At 51.9% G+C, this 20,571-nt stretch overlaps 1 protein-coding gene across 4 annotated transcripts; it reads left to right on the top strand.

Moving 5' to 3' along the window:
• The first annotated feature begins 5,205 nt into the window (after positions 1 to 5,205).
• Positions 5,206 to 20,450, top strand: PEX6 (peroxisomal biogenesis factor 6). 4 transcript variants are annotated; one of them, XM_054685830.2, is made up of 17 exons: positions 5,207 to 5,911; positions 9,413 to 9,576; positions 10,361 to 10,444; positions 14,456 to 14,558; positions 14,642 to 14,775; positions 15,458 to 15,569; positions 15,945 to 16,153; positions 16,880 to 17,075; positions 17,597 to 17,673; positions 17,798 to 17,930; positions 18,008 to 18,213; positions 18,350 to 18,411; positions 18,666 to 18,774; positions 19,087 to 19,203; positions 19,303 to 19,380; positions 19,526 to 19,665; positions 19,987 to 20,450. In XM_054685830.2, the coding sequence occupies exons 1-17, from the start codon at positions 5,294 to 5,296 to the stop codon at positions 20,121 to 20,123; spliced, it is 2,679 nt and encodes an 892-aa protein (XP_054541805.1). In that variant the 5' UTR covers positions 5,207 to 5,293; the 3' UTR covers positions 20,124 to 20,450. The 4 variants fall into 4 exon arrangements, with proteins under 4 accessions (XP_054541804.1, XP_054541805.1, XP_003950894.4 ...); XM_003950845.6 differs by having other exon boundaries at positions 5,207 to 6,175; XM_054685831.2 differs by lacking the exon at positions 5,207 to 5,911 and adding an exon at positions 6,052 to 6,175 and having other exon boundaries at positions 10,342 to 10,444.
• Positions 20,451 to 20,571: the final 121 nt, after the last annotated feature.

Below are 20,571 nucleotides of genomic sequence, written 5' to 3'. Positions count from 1 at the left end.
CCCTGTCTCTACTAAAAATATAAAAAGTTAGTCGGGTATGGTGGCGGGCGACTGTAGTCCCAGCTACTCGGGAGGCTGAGGCAGGAGAATGGCGTGAACCCGGAAGGCAGAGGTTGCAGTGAGCCTAGATCATGCCACTGCACTCCAGCCTGGGCGACAGAGCAAGACTCCGTCTCAAAAAAAAAAAAAAAAAAAATACTACACATTGGGTACAGTATACACTGCTTGGGTGATGGCTGCATCAAAATCTCATAAATCACCACTAAAGAACTTATTCATGTACAAAAAATAAATTTTTAAAATTCTATATAAAATAAAATATTTAGTCTTAAAAAAAAAAAAAAAAGGTCAGGCGCAGTGGCTCACGCCTGTAATCCCAGCACTTTGGGAGACTGAGGAGGGCGGATCACCTGAGGTCAGGAGTTCAGGACCAGCCTGGCCAACATGGCAAAACCCCGTCTCTACAAAAATACAAAAATTAGCCAGACATGACGGTGGGTGCCTGTAATCCCAGCTACTCAGGAGGCTGAGGCAGGATAATCCATTGAACCCGGGAGGTGGAGTTTGCAGTGAGCCGAGATCGCACCATTGCATTCCAGCCTGGGCGACAGGGCAAGACTCCATCTGAAAAAAAAACAAAAAAACCCCACAAAACCTGTGTCCCTTACCCAGGTACCCAGGAGAGCAATGTTACAAGACAGTGGCCGTGGGGATGGAGAAGAGAGGATGGAGCATGAAAATGTGTAGAATCAACAGGATATGGTGATTCATTGTATTGTGGGGGGGACGGTAACGGAAAGGGAAGAGTTGAGGATGATTTCTGGAAGTGATCAGAGTTGTAGGAGGACAACTGGTGTCATAATGGCAAAGGAAATAAAAGACAATTGGTCAGTAGTGTCAGAGAAAGAACAGCATCATCTTGATTCTGCAATTAGAAGATTATGGGTGATTTTTTCAGAGAGTGGAAGACCGTTTTTAGTGAGTGGAAGAGTGAGCATCAAGAGGTGAGGAAGTGAAGATGGCAAATGTAGGGTCCTGGCGATCTTACAGAAGTAGTATTTGGCTTTCGGTGACTAATGACGATTTCAGGGTAACACAAAGTGGACTACATGCCCGCTGTTACCTGCTGGGAGAAAAGCTTGGGAGAAAAGGACATTTATTTGTGGGTGGGTATTTGTGTCTGTATGAGTGCTGATCCAGGCAAGATAACTGATGTTTTTACCCATCTCCAAGGCCTCAAGGAGCACTATAGTCCTGAGGCCTAGAGCTTGCCTGCTACTGAGGAAAGCAGGCATATCCTCTTTAGGCCCATGTACCATCTATCTAGCCCTTGGTTCCTCTGGGACATAGGGGACCAAGAAACATATAGTAGCACTACCAAATGGGAACTTTCATCCATATGAATCTAGGTACCTAGAACATTCTTTATTTAGTTTTTTTTCTTTTAATTTTATATATTTTAAGAGACAAGGTCTTGCTCTGTCACCCACTTGGAGTGCAGTGGCACAATCATAGCCTCAAATTCCTGGGTTCAAGTGATCCTTCTGCCTCAGCCTCCCCATAGCTGGGATTATAGACACAAGCCATGGTTCCTGGTTAGTACATTCTTGCATGCTATTTTATTTATTTTTTTCTATTATTTATTTTTTTGAGACGGAATATCACTCTGTCACCCAGGCTGGAGTGCAGTGGCGCAGTCTCGGCTCACTGCAAGCTCTGTCTCCCGGGTTCACACCATTCTCCTGCCTCAGCCTCCCGAGTAGCTGGGACTACAGGCACACACCACCACACCCAGCTAATTTTTGTATTTTTAGTAGAGACGGGGTTTCACCATGTTGGCCAGGCTGGTCTCAAACTCCTGGCCTCAAGCAGTCCACCCACTTGACCTCCCAAAGTGCTGGGATTACAGCCATGAGCCACTGTGCCCAGCCCCTTATAATATGCAAATCTAATAGTTTTCATATATTTGTCTTTCAAATTTTCAGGAATGTATAATGTACAAAATAGAAGACTGCCTCAAGAAGAAAGGAGAGATGGAGAAAGCTGAGCAGTAGCTGAAAGAGAATGTAAGGTCTAGAAAATGGAGATTGGCACCATCCAATTCATTTATTGTAAGTGAAAATAATTGTTAATAATTGGAAATGCAGTGGGACATGATGGCTTATGCCTGTAATCCCAGCACTTTGGGAGGCTGAGGCCTGAGGATCTCTTCAGACCAGGAGTTCGAGACCAGCCTGGGCAACACAGAGAAACTCTGTCTCTACAAAAAATAAAAAATTAGTCCAGGTGCAGTGGCTCATGCCTGTAATCCCAGCACTTTGGGAGGCCTAAGCAGGTGGCTCACTTGAAGCCAGGAGTTCGAGACCAGCCTGACCAACAGGGTGAAACCCCGTTTCTACTGAAAATACAACATTAGCTGGGTGTGGTGGCACACAGCTGTAATCTCAGCTACTTGGGAGGCTGGGGCAGGAGATTCTTTGAACCTGGGAAGCGGAGATTGCAGTGAGCTGAGATCGTGCTATTGCACTCTGGCCTGGGCAACAAGACCGAAACTCCGTCTCAAAAAAAAAAAATTAGCTGGGTATGGTGGCGTGTGCCTGTGGTCCCGGCTACAGTTACTCGGGAGGCTGAGGTGGGAGATCACTTGAGCCTGGGATGGTAGAAGCTGCAATGAATGGGGATCGTGCCACTGTACTCCAACCTGGGTGACAGAGTAGGACCCTGTTGCCATAAAAAAGGAAATGTGGCCCTCTCCCTCTCCCTCACCCTCTCCCTCTCCCCCTCCCCCTCCCTCTCCCCATGGTCTCCCTCTCCCTCTCTTTCCACGGTCTCCCTCTGATGCCAAGCCGAAGCTGGACTGTACTGCTGCCATCTCGGCTCACTGCAGCCTCCCTGCCTGATTCTCCTGCTTCAGCCTGCCGAGTGCCTGCGATTGCAGGCGCGCGCCGCCATGCCTGACTGGTTTTCGTACTTTTTTGGTGGAGACGGGGTTTCGCTGTGTTGGCCGGGCTGGTCTCCAGCTCCTAACCGCCAGTGATCCGCCAGCCTCGGCCTCCCGAGGTGCCGGGATTGCAGACGGAGTCTGGTTCACTCAGTGCTCAATGGTGCCCAGGCTGGAGTGCAGTGGCGTGATCTCGGCTCGCTACAACCTCCACCTCCCAGCCGCCTGCCTTGGCCTCCCAAAGTGCTGAGATTGCAGCCTCTGCCCGGCCGCCACCCCGTCTGGGAAGTGAGGAGCGTCTCTGCCTGGCCGCCCATCGTCTGGGACGTGAGGAGCCCCTCTGCCTGGCTGCCCAGTCTGGAAAGTGAGGAGCGTCTCTGCCTGGCCGCCATCCCATCTAGGAAGTGAGGAGCGCCTCTTCCCGGCCGCCATCCCATCTGGGAAGTGAGGAGCGTCTCTGCCCGGCCGCCCATCGTCTGAGATGTGGGGAGCGCCTCTGCCCCGCCACCCCGTCTGGGATGTGAGGAGCGCCTCTGCCCGGCCGCGACCCCGTCTGGGAGGTGAGGAGCATCTCTGCCCGGCCGCCCCGTCTGAGAAGTGAGGAGCCCCTCCGCCCGGCAGCCACCCCGTCTGGGAGGGAGGTGGGGGGGCCAGCCCCCCGCCCGGCCAGCCACCCCGTCCGGGAGGGAGGTGGGGGGGTCAGCCCCCTGCCTGGCCAGCCGCCCCGTCCGGGAGGGAGGTGGGGGGGTCAGCCCCCCGCCCGGCCAGCCGCCCTGTCTGAGAGGTGAGGGGCGCCTCTGCCCGGCCGCCCCTACTGGGAAGTGAGGAGCCCCTCTGCCCGGCCACCACCCCGTCTGGGAGGTGTACCCAACAGCTCATTGAGAACGGGCCGGGATGACAATGGCGGTTTTGTGGAATAGAAAGGGGGGAAAGGTGGGGAAAAGACTGAGAAATCGGATGGTTGCCGTGTCTGTGTAGAAAGAAGTAGACATGGGAGACTTTTCATTTTGTTCTGTACTAAGATAAATTCTTCTGCCTTGGGATCCTGTTGATCGGTGACCTTACCCCCAACCCTGTGCTCTCTGAAACATGTGCTGTGTCCACTCAGGGTTAAATGGATTAAGGGCGGTGCAAGATGTGGTTTGTTAAACAGATGCTTGAAGGCAGCATGCTCGTTAAGAATCATCACCACTCCCTAATCTCAAGTACCCAGGGACACAAACACTGCGGAAGGCCGCAGGGTCCTCTGCCTAGGAAAACCAGAGACCTTTGTTCACTTGTTTATCTGCTGACCTTCCCTCCACTATTGTCCTATGACCCTGCCAAATCCCCCTCTGCGAGAAACACCCAAGAATGATCAATAAAAAAAAAAAAAAAAAAAAAACGAGAGAGAAAAAAAAAAAGGAAATGTGGCCTACCACTAGCTGAGTGTCTTGTACAGAACAGTGGAGGTGAAGAGAAGGATGGAATCTAAATAACAGCACAGGCAGGAAGTCGACTGTTGGTGTTATGCTGACAGAAGCCTTGAACTCCTTTCCTTCTGCCTGCTCTGCTGCCTGCCCCGCTCTAGGATAGAAAGTGAATGGGTTTCCAATCTGCAAGGATTTGGTGGGGGGGGGGGGGGGTGAAAGAAAAGCTGTTTTGTCTTCAACTTAAGTTTGGTGGGAGTAAAACAAACAGAACAATGAACAGGGCAAGAAGTCCTGGAACATGGGTTTTGTGCCAGATGTGCTGGAACATGTGTGGTGGCACCAAGCACTCCAGGGCTGTATGAATCACATCTAGTAATTCACTCAGCAGCCACTATATACCTATAAGCAAGTGTGAGACAGTTTTCTAATCCTGCTACTCCCTCCTGCAACCTTTCCTGCAACCCTCAAACCTCAGTGCTCACAGTTCCACAGGGGAAGCTGCAGGAGCTCCGCAGAGGAGCGGACTCCTTCCGAAACATTTGACCTAGAGCTCCCAGTACTGGGCCCAGTCATCCCGAGCATGCTGACTGTTCATTTATCAGTCAATAAACTGTTACGTTCATGCCACGGGGAAAAATAGTTAAGAGGACATTACTTCCGTAGAAGGCAAAGATAAATCCCTTAAGCACAAGTTCAAATGGCGCATGGGTAAACGCTACGCAACCGCAGCGATGAAGGTTACTGCCTATCGAGGCACGACGCAGATCAATCCGAGGAGCAGCTAACCCCCTCAGAGCAAGTTCGCGGCACCCGACGCCCCTCCCCTTTTCCTCTGGCCTCCCCTGACGGAAGCGGAAGCGGCCCTCGCGCACACTAGTTGTCTGGCTCTCTGGCTCCGGAAGCTGCGCTCCTTCACCCTCCTCGTTGGTGTCCTGTCACCATGGCGCTGGCTGTCTTGCGGGTCCTGGAGCCCTTTCCGACCGAGACACCCCCGTTGGCAGTGCTGCTGCCACCCGGGGGCCCGTGGCCGGCGGCGGGGCTGGGCCTGGTGCTGGCCCTGAGGCCTGCAGGGGAGAGCCCGGCAGGGCCGGCGCTGCTGGTGGCAGCCCTGGAGGGGCCGGACGCGGGCACCGAAGAGCAGGGTCCCGGGCCGCCGCAGCTAATGGTTAGCCGCGCGCTGCTGCGGCTCCTGGCACTGGGCTCCGGGGCCTGGGTGCGGGCGCGGGCGGTGCGGCGGCCCCCGGCGCTAGGTTGGGCACTGCTTGGCACCTCGCTGGGGCCTGGGCTCGGACCGCGAGTCGGGCCACTGCTGGTGAGGCGCGGAGAGACCCTCCCAGTGCCCGGACCGCGGGTGTTGGAGACGCGGCCGGCGTTGCAAGGGCTGCTGGGCCCAGGGACTCGGCTGGCTGTGACTGAGCTCCGCGGGCGGGCCAGACTGTGCCCAGAGTCTGGGGACAGCAGTCGGCCCCCACCCCCGCCCGTGGTGTCCTCCTTTGCGGTTTCTGGCACAGTGCGGCGACTCCAGGGAGTTCTGGGAGGGACTGGAGATTCACTAGGGGTGAGCCGGAGCTGTCTCCGTGGCCTTGGCCTCTTCCAGGGCGAATGGGTGTGGGTGGCCCGGGCCAGAGAGTCATCGAACACTTCACAGCCGCACTTGGCTAGGGTGCAGGTCCTAGAACCTCGCTGGGACCTCTCTGATAGACTGGGACCCGGCTCTGGACCGCTGGGAGAGCCCCTCGCTGACGGACTGGCGCTTGTCCCTGCCACTTTGGCTTTTAATCTTGGCTGTGACCCCCTGGAAATGGGAGAGCTCAGAATTCAGGTAGGATAAAGGACTGGGGTCAGGAGTGCTTCGTCTTCCTTATACCCTCTTCTCTGTCTTAGGTAAATTGGAAGATTTAGGACTCGTGCCCCATATCATCCCGGACTTTGAACATAATGTTTCTAGCCGGGCGCGGTGACTCACGCCTGTAATTCCAGCACTTTGGGAGGCCGAGGCGAGCGGATCACTTGGGGTCGGGAGTTCGAGACCAGCCTGATCAACATGGAGAAACCCCGTCTCTACTAAAAAAATGTAAAATTAGCCGGGCATGGTGGTGCATGCCTCTAATCCCAGCTACTTGGGAGGCTGAAGCAGGAGAATCGCTTGAACCTGGGAGGCGGAGGTTGCGGTGAGCCAAGATCGCGCCATTGGACTCCAGCCTGGGCGATAAGAGTGAAACTCTGTCTCAAAAAAAAAAAAAAAAAAAAAAAAGCATAATGTTTCTTAGCCTCATTTATCTATTTTCTTTTTCTTTCTTTCCTTTTTTTTTTGAGATGGAGTCTTGCTCTGTCACCCAGGCTGGAGTGTGGTGACGCGATCTCGGCTTACTGCAACCTCCGCCTCCCAGGTTCAAGCGATTCTCCTGTCTCAGCCTCCTACTACTGGCTCGCGCCACGACGCCTGGCTAATTTTTGTAATTTTTAGTAGAGACGGGGTTTCACCGTATTGGTCAGGCTGGTCTCGAACTCCTGACCTCAGGTGATCCACCCAAAGTGTTGGGATTACAGGCGTGAGCCACCACACCCGGCCTATTGATCCATATTCTGTAATCAAAATATCATAAGCCTCCATAATGTAGTGGGGCATACAAAAGGCTTTCATCCATTCAGGTGAAAGGTGAAGTTGGGTGTGGTGGTGCATGCCTGTAATCCTAGCTACTTGGGAGGCTGAGGCAGGAGAATTGTTTGAACCTGGGAGGTGGAGGTTGCAGTGAGCCCAGATCACACCACTGCACTCCAGCCTGGACGACAGAGCGAAATTCTGTGTAAAAAAAAAAAAAAAAAAAAAAAAGGTGAGGTTTCAGATGTGTATGTTAATCTACTCAATCTAATTAGTTTATTGAATTGCTACAATGTATTCAGTATTGTGCTTTATAATATGGAGGATGATGTCTTTGTGCTTTTGCTCATTCTTATCCTTGACTTCAAATTGTTTCCTATTATTCTAGCCTCATCTGTTAAAATCCTACCCTCCTTTCCCTCAAGAGCCATCTAAAGATGACACCTTTGTCACAAAGCCTTTCATGATCTCACAGCCACGAATTTAGAACTTCCTCCTATAGCATTTTCTATTTTTTTATGGCATTTATTTTATTCTATCTTGTTATGATTACATAATCTGTTTAATCCCCAATTATATATTGTAAATACCTTGAAGGAAAGGAGTCTTTATTATCTTTGGTGCCTGGTGTTTAATTTTAATATTTTATTAAATACATCCAAGGAAAGTTTTTGGTTTCTGCCTTTACTTCAAGAAGAAAGTTGTAGAACAGATAATAGTTGTTCCATTTCCATGGGTTACTGAGTAAAGACGCACCAGTTCACCATAACAGACATAAGAGTGACAAAAAAATAAACCTTCATTGTGTAAAAAAAAAAGGCCAGGCGCAGTGGCTCATGCCTGTAATCCCAGCACTTTGGGAGGCTGAGCCAGGCAGATCACTTGAGGTCAGGAGTTTGAGACCAGCCTGGCCTACATGGTGAAACCTCATCTCTACTAAAAATACAAAAATCAGCCCAGTATGGTGGTGCACACCAGTAAACCCAACAACTGGGGAGGCTGAAGCAGGAGAATCGCTTGAACCTGGGAGGTGGCAGTTGCAGTGAACCCGGATCACACCACTGCACTCCAACCTGGGCGACAGAGCAAGACTCTGTCTCAAAAAAAGAAAAAAATGAAAGTTGTGTTTAGGGGGACAAATACAGTATAGTGTTTAATTAAGGACCTAGATATATGGTTTAGATGGTGCTGTCCAATATGGAAGCCACCAGCCACTTTGTGGCTTTTTAAATTTTTAAATTTAGTTAAAACTAAATAAAGTAAGCCTGGCTAACATGGCGAAACCCCATCTCTATTTTAAAAAATACAAAAATTAAATCCCAGCACTTTGGGAGGCCAACGCAGGCAGATCACAAGGTCAGGAGATTGAGACCATCCTGGCTAACACGGTGAAACCCCGTCTCTACTAAAAATACAAAAAAAAAAAAAAAAAAATTAGGTGTGGTGGCACATGCCTGTCGTCCCAGCTACTCTGGAGGCTGAGGCAGGAGAATCCCTTGAACCCAGGAGGTGGAGCTTGCAGTGAGCCGAGATGGTGCCACTGCACTCCAGCCTGGGTGACAAGCGAGACTCCATCTCAAGAAAAAAATAAAACCCACAAAAATTAGCCAGGCATGGTGGTGCACATGCCTATAGTCCCAGCTACTCAGGAGGCTGAGGCACAAAGAGAATCATTTGAACCCAGGAGGCAGAGGTTGCAATGAGCCGAGACTGTGCCACTGCACTTCATCAAGGGCGACAAAGTGAGACTAAGTCTCAAAAAAAAAAAAAAAAACCTAAATCATGTTTTTTAGTTGCTTTAGCTACATTTCTTTGTTTTTGTTTTGTTTTTATCTTTTTAGCCACATTTCAAGTGCTCAATAGCACATGCAGATATAGACTATTCCATTGTAGAGAGTTCTACTGGGCAATACTAGAGTAACCAGTTAATACTTTGGGATGTCAGGTAGAGATACATGTGAAATACATGTGAAAGGGAGTGGATGTAGGTTTCCTCCTGAATGGAGGAAAAACTACTGGGGTACTCAAGAGTAGAGCTCATTGAACCAACCAATGACTGAACCAACCCTTTCAGCTTTTCCCACAGCCTGAATTCAGTTTCCCCACTAATGACCACTTAATGTTAATCCCTGTGGATGCCTGGTGTCACTAATAGGTCTTGTGGGAATAAATGTCTTTACCATTTCACTGGCTCTGGGCCAAGTTGAAAGTGTCACAGAAAGGTTATCTTTACTGAGAAAATTTTTTGGAGCCAGAGTCGGGATAGGAGGTGATATTCTCTTCCTGGTACCCATTAGAGGGAGAGGTTTTCAGGTCTGCTACCTCAGGCCCCACCTTCCACAAGCCTTGTGGTTATGGGAAAGACAGGATGGAAATAGACATGTTGGCTGCTGAGAGACAGGTTAGAGCCTGCCCCCTTAGGAGAAGGTTATAACGTGGTGGTTATTTCTCTAATAGAGGTACTTGGAAGGCTCCATCGCCCCTGAAGACAAAGGAAGCTGCTCATTGCTGCCTGGGCCTCCATTTGCCAGAGAGTTACACATCGAAATTGTGTCTTCTCCCCACTACAGCACTAATGGAAATTATGACGGTGTTCTTTACCGGCACTTTCAGATACCCAGGTTAGCTACCTAACCTTTTAAGGAGGATAGCTTCTCACCCTCATTACATTCCTCCTATCCCATGCCTTAGAACCAAGTACCCCAGAGGCCCTGGTTAAAAGAAGCCACATTTGCGGCTAGGTGCTGTGGCTCACGTCTGTAATCCCAGCACTTTGGGAGGCTGAGGTGGGCGGATCATGAGGTCAGGAGATCGAGAGCATCCTGGCTAACATGGTGAAACCCCGTCTCTACTAAAAATACAAAAAAAAATTAGCCGAGTGTGGTGGTGGGCGCCTGTAGTCCCAGCTACTTGGGAGGCTGAGGCAGGAGAATGGCGTGAACCCGGGAGGTGGAGCTTGCAGTGAGCCGAGATCGCACCACTGCACTCTAGCCTGGGCGACAGAGCGAGACTCCGTCTCAAAAAAAAAAAACCAAAAAACAAAAAAACACATTTTAGACAGATTGTGGTAGGCGCCTCTTGGTATATCAGGGAGACCACAGAAGAGAAATCTGAACCATGAGGTTAATTTGGACATTCCAAACAGAGACACCTGTGATTAAAGAGGGCTCCAAAAGAGCCAGGATCCTGCTCTGCCACTCATCTGTCTCTGATCCCCCTTTCTAGTCTCTCCACCATTTCCCCTAGCTCATCCTAAGACTGACTTGTTCCTTGGAGAACTGCGTGGGATCTCTGGGTGGGCAGTAGACTCAAGAAGTAGTCTGCATGTCGGGGGTGGACATGTGGTAATGAACACATGCTCATTACTCCCATTGTGACCTGACCAGGGCCACTGCTGTGTTGCAGGGTAGTCCAGGAAGGGGATGTTCTATGTGTGCCAACAATTGGGCAAGTAGAGATCCTGGAAGGAAGTCCAGAGAAACTGCCCAGGTATGCAGCTGCCTTCTGTCCTATAGCTGGGATTTGTAACCTGGGTGCATGAGTTCTACAATCCCCTCCCTGCAAATCATGTGTAATTTGTGCCCAAGAGGATTTCGTTGTCATGTACTTTGTGTGTGCGTGTGTGTGTGTAACAGGTTCTTGCTCTGTTACCCAGGCTGGAGTTTAGTGGTGCAAACACAGCTCACTGCAGCCTCTACCTCCATGGCTCAAGTGATCCTCCCACCTCAGCACTGCCCTTGCCCCAGTAGCTGGGACTACAGGTTCGCATCACCACGCCCAGCTATTGGTTTTTGTATTTTTAGTAGAGATAGGGTTTCGCCATGTTGACCAGGCTGGGCTCGAACTCTTGAGCTCAAGTGATCTGCCTGCCTTGGCCTCCCAAAGTGCTGAGATTACAGGTGTGCGCCACTCACCCCCAGCCTGTGTACATTTTTTTGGAGAGAAAATTCACCTGTCCTTCAGTTCCCAAAGAAGTGTATGACTGAAGAAAGGTTAAGAACCAGTCAGGCATGGTGGTGCATACTTATAATCCCAGCTACTCAGGAGGCTGGGCAATATAGCTAGACACTGTCTCAAAAAACAAGCAAACTAAAAGAACCACTCCCTGCTGGCTTTGGGAGGTGTTTATCCTCAAACTGACTGGTGGCCCTATGTAAAGCAAAGCACTAAGAAGAGTTTAGGCCAGGTGTGGTGGCTCACGACTGTAATCCTAGCACTTTGGGAGGCTGAGGCAGGCAGATCACTTGAGGTCAGGAATTCAAGACCAGCCTGGCCAATATGGTGAAACCCTGTCTCTACTAAAAATACAAAAATTAGCCGGGTGTGATGGTGGGCGTCTGTAATCCCAGCTACTCAGGAGGCTGAGGCGGGAGAATCACTTGGACCTGGGAGGCAGAGGTTGCAGTGAGCCCAGATCGCGTCACTGCTCTCCAGCCTGGGTGACACAGCAAGACTCCATCTCAAAAAATAAATAAATAGGTAAAATTTAAATTTTTTTCTTTTTAAAGAAGAGTTTAATGGCCTAGACCAAGACGGGATTCCTTCCTTTCCGTTCTCAGCCTTGGTGTTGTTTGGACCAAGACTTGGGCCATACCATCCATATCTCAACGTAAGGATATACAGGCTCTGATTTCTGCCTTAACTACGGAGTGTGCACAAACTACTTCTCAATCCTATCTCTGAAAACAGGAGAGGGATTTCTATTTTTTTTTTTTTTTTGAGACAGAGTCTTGCTTTGTTGCCCAGGCTGGAGTGCAGTGGCGCAATCTTGGCTCACTGCAAGCTCCGCCTCCCGGGTTCATGCCATTCTCCTGCCTCAGCCTCCCAAGTAGCTGGGACTACAGGTGCCCACCACCACGCCCGGCTAATTTTTTGTATTTTTAGTAGAGATGGGGTTTCACCGTGTTAACCAGGATGGTCTCGATCTCCTGACCTTGTGATCCGCCCGCCTCGGCCTCCCAAAGTGCTGGGATTACAGGCGTGAGCCACCGCACCCAGCCAGGGATTTCTATTGTTTTTGAGAGGGCTACCCTGTCCTATCAACAGAGAATGAGAAATAGAGCATAACCGAGCCAAGAACCCAAAATAAGGAATCCAGCTTTTCTCCTCTTGTTGACTCTGACCACAGAGGTTCCATGTAAAATGGTGAGGCAAAGAATTGAGACACTGCTTTAGCCTTATGTGTAGGGAGGAAAATGTATAGCCCTGTATCCCAGCATTCCCTGTATTCTGGACTCATTTCCTGCAGCAGTTTACTAGAAGGAGAGCACAGCTGATAGATGCACTAACTCATACATAAGAGCCTTCATGTCCAAGGTCTGTGGCATAGCCAGCCTGGGTCCTCTGCCAGGAGAGAGAGTCCTTGTTTGGAGTGCCTGATTCATCCCTGGTCAATATCCAGTGCTTGGTTCTGGCCAGTGCTCAGTACCCCCAGTCTCAGGGTGGTGGTGCTCTGTGGAACCCCATTTAGGCTCCATGTCACCTCTTCGAGGTTTTCCAGATTAAGTCCACGAGTCTGGTGGAAAATGCCAGGCTGGCACTTAGCAGTCACTTCCCACCTCTCTCTCCTATCATAAATTTAGCAAACGTCTTTGAGCTAGCTTTCAGTAGGAAAACTACAGAATGCCCACTCTTTGTACTTTCAAAGGAAAATAGGCACTAGAACCTCATGAGACAGGCTGGCAAGCCAGTTCTGTTCCTGAACTTCTATTGTCTCAACTCTGTAGAACCCTGCTTTCCTCCTGAGTGCCGAGCACATAGTTCTTTTCCCCGCAAGGAAAGCGGGGTTGGAGTAAGTGGCCCAATGGGTCCAAGGACAGATACAGATGAGCGTTTTAAGCTGCACTGGGCTTGAGAAGGGAAGCCCTGCAGAAGTTCCTGTGAGCCCTGGAAAGGAATTCCACTGTTGGTGTAGCCTCTTCATCCTGTCCCTGGTGCTCCACTTCCCCAAACCAGGCTGCATGGGAGCCAGCTCCACTATCACCTATCTGGCTGGCTGGAGCACAGCTCAGTGTTCCTTAGCAGTGTCCACATAGGTTCCAGAGCTCTGGCCTTTCTATTCACTGAGGTGGTCCAACCACCCTCCACTGAAGAAGGTGGTCTCTCCCTATGCCACAGTGCTGTCCCCCATCTCATTCCTATGCAGGGTTTCCATGGTGAGTCATACACACCATGACTCAGCTGTTGAGCTTGATCGAGATCCTAGGTTAGAGGCCCACTGTCACCTATTTATAATTAATTATAGGCAGATTCAGGCTTCCTGATGTTCCAGGTTTACTGTAGTACTTAGAAGAGTTTCATAATACTAACCTGGTATGCTTCCCGCTCCACCTTGCTGCACTCTCACACCCCTTTGCTGCTAGAGAGAGCAGCTTTGAGACTGTGGGGCAGTGTGAGCAGAGGAATTTGCAGCCTGATTGGACCTTAAAGAGGACTAGGTTATAGCCTGACTCTGTCATTGCCTTGCTGCCTGAGGATTAAAGAGGGAAGTAGTTCATGATTTCTTTATCTGGAAAATTGGGTTAGTAGCTGTTCCTGCTACCCATCCTATTCCCCGTTAGTAGGTTGAATAACCCTAACTCACTATGACACTCGCCAACTACTGCGCAGCCCTGGTTATGCATCAGAATTGCTGGGGAAGCTTTCAAAAAATACAGGTGCCTAAGCCCCACCCCAGATCTATTGGAGCAGAATCAGGGTGAGACTGGAGCCTGTGCTTTTTTTCCTTCACAAAGGAAGGAGAAAGGTTAATTTTAAAAACATAAAATTCACACACCATAAAACCATACTTTTAAAGTATACAATTCAATTTTTTTATTCATAAGGTTGTACAGCCAACATCACTGTTTAATTCCAGAACATTTTCAACATCTCAAAAAGAAACTCTGCACCCATTAGCAGTCATTCCCTGTAGCTTCCCTCATAGCCAATGGCAACTGCTGATCTACTGAATAGAATCATATAATATGTGAGAAATGTTTAGTTTTTAAAGTTACACAGATAATTCCAATGTGCAGCCAGAATACAGAACCATTATTCATCAGATGGCATTATTAAGGACTCCGCTTGCAATGAGATTTTGTGGATTATTGAGTAAGAGCCAAGGGACCCTTCCCCCTAGGGTTTTTGGGGCCTGGATGGCTGTGTATTTGAGGGGGAGACCGAAGCCAGTAGAAGTAATCAGATGATCCACTGCTTAGTGCAGCAGCAGCTTCTCCCATTGGTGTGGGTGGGTAGGCCACATGCCTGGAGAAACACACCCCCTCAGAGCTCTCATGGCTGTCATGGGGGATGCAGAGGGAAAGGCATAGCTCTTGCCCTCAAGGTGTGTATGGTCTGTCAGGAAGATGAGAAAGTCCATCTGCATTCCTTTTCCCCACCATGACTCGGGACACGCTCTTGTGGTGCTCTTGTTTGTCCTCTGTGATTGAGAAACCTTGTCCTTGAGGAGGGGGGTTTTTGGACTCTGGATCTGGGGTTCATTGGGCCTTTTTCCTGCAGGTGGCGGGAAATGTTTTTTAAAGTGAAGAAAACAGTTGGGGAAGCTCCAGATGGACCAGCCAGCGCCTACTTGGCCGACACCACCCATACCTCCTTGTACATGGTGAGGCCCCAAGGATGGGTGTAGACCAGCGCAGGGGGTAGAAACGATTTTTAGAAACGAAAGCTTTTTATTACCTTTCACAGGTGGGTTCTACCCTGAGCCCTGTTCCATGGCTCCCTTCAGAGGAATCCACTCTCTGGAGCAGTTTGTCTCCTCCAGGCCTGGAGGCCTTGGTGTCTGAACTCTGTGCTGTCCTGAAGCCTCGCCTCCAGCCAGGGTGAGTGAGGTCATCACCCCAGGGTGTGAGAAAAGCCTGCTTAGAACATCCCTGGAGGAGCAGCAGCCAGATGGGTAGTTCCTAATGAACTGGCCAGAGTGGGATTGGGAGGACCTTCCTCAAACCAGTATGTCCTACACAAGGCCACCAGGCCACTCCTTTCTGTAAGCCAATTCCCAGGCTCCTTTCCTGGGATAACCTCTGTCCTCCAGGGCTGGCTCTGGAGGAAGAATCTCCAGCAGGGGCATCTGTTTCTGAGACTGCCCTTCCCCTTGGGGAGCTCACTGGCCATCCTGCACTTTACTGCCCTGGCCCTGAAGGACACAACTCCTCATACCAGTGGCCCAGGTGTGGACGCAGATCCCCACCTCAATGCCACCACAATGTCTCTCAATACCATTCAGACCAGTCATAACGTTGAGGTTTTATTGGCAGCACAGCAATGCCAAAGGGAATTAATTAGTCTTTGGCTGTTGGATATGCTGGATGCCCCGGCCAGAGCACCACAGGTGGTGTAGGAGACACAGCCTCACTACATGGGGACAGCCCTGGCCTGGGGTCAGGGAGGCTCAAGGAGAGAAAAACAGGGTATCTGCTTTCTAGATCTAAGGGATCTTGTGTTACTGGGGACTCTAATGTTTGGGCAAAATGAAGGAGACGAATGTCTGTTCTCTGGTTGCAGGGGTGCCCTGCTGACAGGAACTAGCAGTGTCCTTCTACGGGGCCCCCCAGGCTGTGGGAAGACCACAGTAGTTGCTGCTGCCTGTAGTCACCTTGGGCTCCACTTACTGAAGGTGAGGGTCTCTGGAGAGTAGAACCCCAGCTACTTCCCCTCCCCAGCTCATGTTCTCCCTCTCTGCTGCTTCCTCTCCCCTCCCTCCTCTGTCTACTCACAGGCCCTAGCACTTCAGCCCAGTGGGTCAGGCATATTCCCATGATGCTGAGCTATGGAGAGGTACTTTCAAGGAGAAGGGAGTTGCAAGATATTGGTGGACAGTCCAGGGAATGGGATAGGGTAAAAAAGAGGTAGGACTTGGCCAGGGTACCTTCCCCGTCCCTGCCCTCCAGAGAAAAAGATGGCCCACATCTTCCACCTCCTCCTCCCCTGATTCTCCTGCCCTTGTCATGCTTTCCCCTTGCTCACAGACCCATTGGGATCCCCTCCCCAGGTGCCCTGCTCCAGCCTCTGCGCAGACAGTAGTGGGGCTGTGGAGACAAAACTGCAGGCCATCTTCTCCCGGGCCCGCCGTTGCCGGCCTGCAGTCCTGTTGCTCACAGCTGTGGACCTTCTGGGCCGGGACCGTGATGGGCTGGGTGAGGATGCCCGTGTGGTGGCTGTGCTGCGTCACCTCCTCCTCAATGAGGACCCCCTCAACAGGTACTTATACAGAGCTGGGCCTGTCAAAGTTGGGGGGGCCGGCTGGGCGCGGTGGCTCACACTTATAATCCCAGCACATTGGGAGGCCGAGGCAGGTGGATCACCTGCCTTGATCAGGAGTTCAAGACCAGCCTGGCCAACATGGTGAAACCCTGTCTCTACTAAAAATACAAAAATTAGCTGGGTGTGGTGGCGGGTGCCTGTAATCCAGGCTACTTGGGAGGCTGAGGCAGGAGAATCGCTTGAGCCCAGGAGGCGGAGGTTGCAGTGAGCCAAAATCGCACCATTGCACTCCAGCCTGGGCGACAAGAGCAAGACTCAGTCTTAAAAAAAAAAAAAAAAGCGGGGGTGGGGGGGCCAGCCCTCCTACTTTTCAGCCTTTCAGTCCTCCCTTCTCTCACCCCTCAGTGGCTTCTCAGTCATCTCCCATCCATTTGGCTGCCCTCTAGACAGCCCTGAGCTCAGTGTCTTTAGAGGGATCCAGAGGGAGGAGTCTGTGGTCTAGCATTTCTTGGGGAACACTCGGTTAAAGAAAAAGCCTCTGCCCTCAATGTGATGGGGGAAACACAGTTCCCCCATCTAGGAACTGGGGTAGATGCTCATCTCCCTACCCCATCGTAGCACCCACCTCACTTCCCTGCCCTTCTGTGCCGACTTTGGGACAAGGCAGTCCACAGGAGCTGCCAGCCATGTTCTCACCCTCAGTGCCCACTCCTCTGTCTGCAGCTGCCCTCCCCTCATGGTTGTGGCCACCACAAGCCGGGCCCAGGACCTGCCTGCTGATGTGCAGACAGCATTTCCTCATGAGCTCGAGGTGCCTGCTCTGTCAGAGGGGCAGCGGCTCAGCATCCTGCGGGCCCTCACTGCCCACCTTCCCCTGGGCCAGGAGGTGAACTTGGCACAGCTAGCACGGCGGTGTGCAGTGAGTATCAAGGGAGAGTACTGGCCCTCCCTAGGAGGTCCCTGGCTTTTGTTACAAGAACTCAGTCCTGTTGCCTTGTGAGTGAGAGTAGAAAACCCAGCGCGGGCGCCGTGGCTCACGCCTGTAATCCTAGCACTTTGGGAGGCCGAGGTGGGCGGATCACCTGAGGTTGGGAGTTTGAGACCAGCCTGGCCAACATGGAGAAACCCCGTCTCTACTAAAAATACAAAATTAGCCAGGTGTGGTGGCACATGCCTGTAATCCCAGCTACTTGGGAGGCTGAGGTGGGATAATCACTTGAACCCGGGTGGAAGTTGCGGTGAGCCACGATCGCGCCATTGCACTCCAGCCTGAGCAACAAGAGCAAAACTCCGTCTCAAAAAAAAAAAAAAAAAAAAAAAAAACCAGAAAAAAAAAAACCTAAGGCATCAACAGAGGGCCTCTGCTGTAGCTGGGGGACGGTCCCTGAAGGTTCCTGCCTACTGTGCCCTGCTCATGTGTCCTTTCCTGTGGTTCCCTAGGGCTTTGTGGTAGGGGATCTCTATGCCCTTCTGACCCACAGCAGCCGGGCAGCCTGCACCAGGATCAAGAACTCAGGGTAAGAGGACGTGGGCACCGGAAAGGCGGAAAGAGGAAATGGATGTAGATGGGTGGGTGGTGAGGAAGGGAGAAGGGAATGGGACGCTGATGGTGAGGAGGCTTCCCTGTGTTCCTCTTTGCAGTTTGGCAGGTGGCTTGACTGAGGAGGATGAGGGGGAGCTGTGTGCTGCCGGCTTTCCTCTCCTGGCTGAGGACTTTGGGCAGGCACTGGAGCAACTGCAGACAGCTCACTCCCAGGCCGTTGGAGCCCCCAAGGTGGAGACCAAGTCCTTGGAGGTGGGACAGGAGCCCCTCCAAGAGCATATCCCAACCACGCACTTTCCATCTCCTAGATCCCCTCAGTGTCCTGGCATGATGTGGGTGGGCTGCAGGAGGTGAAGAAGGAGATCCTGGAGACCATTCAGCTCCCCCTGGAGCACCCTGAGCTACTGAGCCTGGGCCTGAGACGCTCAGGCCTTCTGCTCCATGGGCCCCCTGGCACCGGCAAGACCCTTCTGGCCAAGGCAGTAGCCACTGAGTGCAGCCTTACCTTCCTCAGGTGGCCAGGGGGCCTGGAAGGGATGGTGGGTGGATCAGGGGCTGCAGCAGGCTGGGGAGCAGGAGGGGCTGCCCAAGAGGTCAATTGTGTGTATGTGCATCTGACGGGTCTCACCTTCTCACATCCTCTCACTCAGCGTGAAGGGGCCAGAGCTCATTAACATGTATGTGGGCCAAAGTGAGGAGAATGTGCGGGAAGGTGAGTGAGCAGGGAGGGGCAGGGCGTCCCATGCTTCCCAAACCCCGATGGCCCCCAAGCCACCCCCTACTCCCAGGCTACTCATGGTCATTCCTAATCCTCCTTTCTACAAGTCAGGTTCCTGCCCAGCTGGGTCTAGTACCTGGGATGCCAGTGCTGTATTGTCAGGCCCCAGTTTCCCTCCCTGCTCTCACCTAACTTAAACCCCCGACAAGCCGAGCTTTGCCCTCCTGTGGGCCCCTCTCTCTCTTCAGTGTTTGCCAGGGCCAGGGCTGCAGCTCCATGCATTATCTTCTTTGATGAACTGGACTCTTTGGCCCCAAGCCGGGGGCGAAGTGGAGATTCTGGAGGAGTGATGGACAGGTAGGGGTCTGAGTGGGAATGAAAGCTGAGGGGTCCAGGGTGGGAAGGATATGAGAAAGCTCACAGCAGTCTTCAGAGTCCAGAGATAGAAGTTCCTGCTGTTTCAGTTCTGAGATAATATAATGGAAGCTGAAAGGGGCCATGAAATTGGGCAGGGTCCACTGAGGAGAATGGGGGCCTACCTGGTGGGGCACACTGGGCACAGCTGAGTGGAGGGCCCTGTTGAGACTGCCTGTAAAGAGTGGTACCACAGGCAGGGGCAGAGTCTAAGGGGGACACCAAGGACTCTTGCCCTTGCTCCCTTCTCTCCAGGGTGGTGTCTCAGCTCCTTCCCGAGCTAGATGGGCTGCACAGCACTCAGGATGTGTTTGTGATTGGAGCCACCAACAGACCAGATCTCCTGGACCCTGCCCTTCTGCGGCCTGGCAGGTGGGCCCCTTGTACTGCTCATCTCCACCCTCATTTTGTGCCTCCTTCACCCCTCATGGATGGGCTCCCTGAAACTTATACCTGCCTATCTCCCTAAAGATTTGACAAGCTGGTGTTTGTGGGGGCAAATGAGGACCGGGCCTCCCAGCTACGCGTTCTAAGTGCCATCACACGCAAGTATGCTCTGTTAGAGGAAGACTGCGAAGGGCTTGGGCCTTGGGATGCTTGGGGGATGCATGCAACTTGCAGGATGAGCTGGTCAGCACTGGCTTTCGAGGGAGGAGGTGATGCCAACTCTGTTTCTTCCCGTATCCCACAACAGATTCAAGCTAGAGCCATCTGTGAGCCTGGTAAACGTGCTAGATTGCTGCCCTCCCCAGCTGACGGGCGCGGACCTCTACTCTCTCTGCTCTGATGCCATGACAGCTGCCCTCAAACGCAGGGTTCATGACCTGGAGGAAGGTGAGCCACTTGCCGGCCTGAGAGGTCAACCAAAAAGCTAGTGGGGAGCTGGGTGCACCTGAGTCCCAGCTACTTGAGAGGCTGAGGTGGGAGTATCGCTTGAGCCCAGGAGTTTGAGGCCAGCCTGGGCAACACAGAGAGACCCCAACTCTAAAAAAAAATGTTTAAGGGAAAAAAAAAAAACAAGTGGGAGACAAACCTAGTCCTGGATTCCAGAGGGAAGATCATTGACATCTAGGAGACCCTGAGCAGGAAGCCACCTTCACAGGGCTCTCCCCTGCCTGGGCATAGACCACAGCCTCCCCACCTTGTCATCTCCAGGGCTGGAGCCAGGTAGCTCAGCACTGATGCTCACCATGGAGGATTTGCTGCAGGCTGCTGCCCGGCTGCAACCCTCAGTCAGTGAGCAGGAGCTGCTCCGGTACAAGCGCATCCAGCGCAAGTTTGCTGCCTGCTAGGAGCCCCCCAGGGTCTGGGACCCCGCTCAGCATGGCTGCAGGTACCTTGATAGCCCACAGAGAGATCTGGGAAGGAAGGGCTCCTCCTCAGGCTGCTGCCAACCCACCTGGAGGCCACCTCCCTCCAGGAGATCCCAGGGTGCAAAGTGGCATTGAGACAGCAGCAACAGCTCAAGAGATATCTCCTGCCTACTTGCCCCTCCTTCCAGGCCGGCTCTAAGAGAAAGGCCCATCTACTCAGGAAGAGGGCCAGGGCCTTGGGTTCTGGGGATTGGGCCCTGAGAGGGCTAGTTCTGTGGCTGAAAATAAAGCATGTCCCGCCCCCTACTGGTGTTGTGGCATGAAAGGTTGGAGTGAGAAAGAGCAGGGTTGTGGGAGGAGTAAGCCCTGGGAGAGGGTGGGGGGGTGGGCAGCATGGGAGCCTGATCCTTCTGACATAAACACAAGG

This window comes from Pan troglodytes, chromosome 5 (genome assembly GCF_028858775.2).
Source record: "Pan troglodytes isolate AG18354 chromosome 5, NHGRI_mPanTro3-v2.0_pri, whole genome shotgun sequence".
In the NCBI taxonomy this organism is placed as follows: domain Eukaryota; kingdom Metazoa; phylum Chordata; class Mammalia; order Primates; family Hominidae; genus Pan; species Pan troglodytes.
The sequence above is the reverse complement of the archived record's forward strand: the minus strand, read 5'-3'. Positions and strand labels throughout refer to the sequence as shown.